Genomic DNA, 4,231 nt, shown 5'->3' on the forward strand with positions numbered 1-4,231 from the left:
TTTGGTGGCGGCTCCTATCTGGTGGAATGAGCTCTCAGAGGACATCAGGGCCTTGTGGGACCTGTTACAGTTCCGCAGGGCCTGCAAGACAGAGCTCTTCCGCCAGGCTTTCGAATTGGAGCCGCCACCACCACCAACAGGTGATTGTAGAGCAGCACCGCTGGGTTGGGCTGACTGGCCACCCGAACATCATAGCCTACAGCATCCTCCTTTTTGACCACAATGAGATGTGCAATAGGGAGCGAGTATGTTAGTCGCGATGGATCCGTGGGAGCTGCCCACTGTGTATAAATTGTTTTTAACTGTATTTTATAGCACTGTGTGCCTTAATTTTTTTAACGGTGGTACTGTATTCCACCTTGTGTTTGTAAGCCGCCCTAAGCCCGCGTGCGGGGAGGGCGGGGTATAAATGGAATAAAATAAATAAATAAATAAATAAATAAATAATCAATCCCTCCTGTTTCAATTCAGAAAGCAGTTGCTCTCTTATATCAGAAGTTTGGAAAACACCGGCATAATTCATGCCAACCACCACCAATATGGAGACCGATCAAGATGGATAATTCCTGCCAACCACTACCAATATGGAGACAGATCAAGATGGGTAGCCGTGTTAGTCTGTCTGTAGCAGTAGAAAAGAGTAAGGGTCCAGTAGCACCTTAACTGGTTAAGAGTGGCGGACTCCAATCTGGAGAACTGGGTTGGATTCCCCAATCTTCCACATGGCCCGCTGGGTGACCTTGTGTCAGTCACAGCCCCCACAGAACTCTCTCAGCCCCACCTAGCTCACAGGGTGTCTGTTGTGGGGAGGGGAAGGGAAGGTGATCGTAAGCCGCTTTGAGACTCCTGTGGGTAATGAAGGGTGGGGTATAAAACCAATTCTTCTTCTTCCTCCTCCTCCTCTTCTTCTTCTTCCTCTTCCTCTCCTCCGCTCACTTCTTCAGATACAGCTAGAATGTGAGTCCATCTGTCACTCCACTTTCCAATATATAGGACTGATGGACTCCCATTCTAGCTGTATCTGAAGAAGTGAGCGGTGACTCAGGAAAGCTCATCCCCTGCCACAAATTTTGTTAGTCTGTAAGGTGCTCCTGGACTCTGGCTCTTTTCGACCGCCAACATAAGCATGAAATCGACATGATGCCCGGGGCTTGCATGTAACAAAGCAGTCTTGAGTTTGCCAGCATATAACTCAACAGGGAACGATAGCCCTTCCCATCTTCCTTCCATGGTTAGTCCATCTGGTTAGTCAGACTGGGATATGGGAGACTCAGGTATGAATGGGCACTCTGCCGTGGAAGCTCGCTGGGTGATCTTGGGCCAGTCACTCTCTCTCTCTCTAAGCTTAACCTACCCCCACGGTTGTTGTGAGCATAAAATTAAGGTGGAGAGAACTATGTTGTAAGCTGCTTTGGGTAATGTACCTTTTGCCCTGACCTGGATGGCCCAGGCTAGCCCGATCTTGTCAGGTCTCAGAAGCGAAGCAGCATCAGCCCCGGTCATTACTTGGCTGGGAGACCTCCAAGGAAATTCAGGGTCTCTGCGCAGAGGCAGGGAACAGTAAACCGCCTCTGCTCATCTCTTGCTTTGAAAACGCTAAGCCTGTGATTGGACGGCACTTTCCAGCACGAAGGCACGTATTTATCCCATTCACATTTTACATTTATAGGCACCCATTAGACATCCCCTGTGTGCCTAAGCAAAGCCACGGGTAAAACATCACCTTAGACGTACTCCCAGAGGGGAAAAATCATTATATGAAAATGAGATGTAAGATTTTAGTGTGTTAGTATACTGGATTGTGTGTCGTGTCCAGCAAAGCATATTGCATGAATAGCTGGGCATGTATTTTTACTCTTTGGCATCCAGAAAAGAACAACAAAACACACTGGATAACCAGCGAAGATCTTTTGTTTGTTTCAGGCTTATGTTGCGCGGTCATCCAAGGCTGACGACACCAGCTATAGATACAAGCAACGAAGCCCATACTATCAATAACTTTCATTAGTCCCTTTTATTTATCACCCAGCTGGGAAGATGCCCTCTCGGCCCTTAATAACGCTGCTGACAATTGCGCTCGATTGCTGCAGCTCCTGTTTCTTGAGTAAGCCGACCGGCAGATAATACGGACTCGTTCTCTTACCTGGACCAACACTCTTCTGCAGAGGCCGGCTTTCACCAAGGACTTGGCCACCCACCGAGCCGCGTAGGCTGCCGAGCGATCGACTTTAGAGGGATCTTTGCCTGAAAAGGCACCTCCGCCGTGGGCCCCCCAGCCCCCGTAGGTATCAACGATAATTTTTCTGCCAGTCAGGCCAGCATCGCTCTAAGGAGGGTACAGAACAGTGATGATGGTGCATGGGCAGATGTTACAAAAAAAAAAAAAAGACATTTGAGCACCTTGCATGAAATGGGTGCATGAAAATGGGTGGCGGCATGGGCAGCCCCCTATGAGGGAGGGAGGGAGGGAGGGAGGGAAGGAGGGAAGGAGGGAAGGAGGGAAGGAGGGAAGGAGGGAAGGAAGGAAGGAAGGAAGGAAGGAAGGAAGGAAGGAAGGAAGGAAGGAAGGGAGGGTCATTTCCCTTCTCCCACTTGCATGTGTAACCTTTGTAGAGTGAAATGATCCAGGGTTTTGTTTTGGGGTTTTTTTTGCAGAGTGAAATGATCCAGAGTGATACGATCCGGTTATCACACAACACTGAATATTGTTTCTGAGTATCTGCTACTGTGGGGTGGTCCACATATTGGGACTGGGGGTAAAGTCCTTCACATGGTGAGGAGCAAAACTGGGAGGGACTCAGAACCTCGAACAAGGTCATATGTGAGGGAAGTCATTTGCATGTTTATTCAGTATTAAATTCATTTGCACCCCACCTTTTCCACCCAATGGGGACCTAAAGCGGCTTACACTGTTCTCCTCTCCTCCATTTTATCCTCACAACAGCCCTGTGAGGTAGGTCAGGCCGAGAGAATATGACTAGCTCAAGGTCATCCACTGAGCTTCCATGGCATGAATCTGGGTCGCCCGGATACTAGTCCCACGCTCTTAACCACTACACCACACCTTTATCTTCCGTCACAAAAAGGATGGAATGATCAAGCTATTGGGTAAGTCATGCATGTATTTGTATGCACAGTTTGCAAATGATTCTTGTGTCACATTATCCTTGGGGTTCAGAAGGCCTATGTCTGCTCCTCACCAGATGAACGTGATCTTTTCTGGTAAAAGGGGGGGGAGGGGCTTTCTTTTGTGGGACGGGATTGATAGAAGACCATGGGTCTCAGAACAATGAAGACTCTCGAGGGCCCTGACCTGGAGAGCCCAGGCAAGTCCAATCCCAGGAGATCTCGGAAGCTAAGTAGGGTCGACTCTGGCAAGTCCTTGGATGGGAGACCTCCTTGGAATACCAGCAGTTGGGAGGTGGGGGCAGGCTTTATTCAGCCACCTTTCTGAATATCCTCCAGGACCCCACTAGGGGTCCCTCACCAGAGATCGCCATGACTACCAGGTGCACACAATCAGTCAATAGAGGTCACATGACTTCCTGGGGCACATGCATGCACACACACACACACACACACACACAAAGACTCTCAAGGCAAAACTCAGGAAAAAACTTGGGAGAGTAATTTTTGACAAATGATACTGTTTTTAAGGGAGCAGAAAAACCAATGGAGTTAAGAAGCGGAGCTCGTGCTGTAGCAAAAGCTCAGTGCGGAAAAAGCCCTCTACGGATTCTTTCTGTACTTTCTAAGCTTTTCCTTTCCCCAATCGAGCAATGAGGACATAGGGATCAGTCCACACAAGAGTTACACACTTTCAAATGGGTGTGTGTGTGTGTGTGTGTGTGACTTCAATGGGCTTAGGACAGGCTTTAACGGTAAAATAAAAAATTGAGCTGCGGTGGCTCAAGTGGTTAAGACGCTGAACTGCAGGCTGTGGAAGGTCAGTAGTTCAGCAGTTCGAGACCCGAGTTGCCGCATGACGGAGTGAGCTCCCGTCTCTAGTTCCAGCTCCTGCCAACCTAGCAGTTCGAAAGCAAGAAATTGCAAGTAGATAAATAGGTACCACTTCGGTGGGAAGGTAACGGCATTCCGTGCGCCTTGGTGTTTAGTCATGCCAGCCACATGACCACGGAAACGTCTTTGGACAGCGCTGGCTCTTCGGCTTTGAAACGGAGATGAGCACCGCAACCCTAGAGTTGCTCGACTGGCTTTTGAGCAAGGGAAC

General features: G+C 49.0%; 1 protein-coding gene across 1 annotated transcript in view; it reads right to left on the reverse strand.

Moving 5' to 3' along the window:
• LOC107117243 overlaps window positions 1-4,231 on the reverse strand; it is a 22,869-nt gene that overhangs the window by 2,543 nt on the left and 16,095 nt on the right. The window contains exon 7 of the mRNA XM_015419330.1: window positions 2,144-2,326. Within this exon, the coding sequence (XP_015274816.1) occupies window positions 2,144-2,326 (183 nt within the window). The remainder of the gene's footprint in view (window positions 1-2,143; window positions 2,327-4,231) is intronic.

The sequence above is a fragment of the Gekko japonicus genome, unplaced genomic scaffold (assembly GCF_001447785.1).
Source record: "Gekko japonicus isolate JY-2015 unplaced genomic scaffold, Gekko_japonicus_V1.1 scaffold257, whole genome shotgun sequence".
In the NCBI taxonomy this organism is placed as follows: Eukaryota; Metazoa; Chordata; class Lepidosauria; order Squamata; family Gekkonidae; genus Gekko; species Gekko japonicus.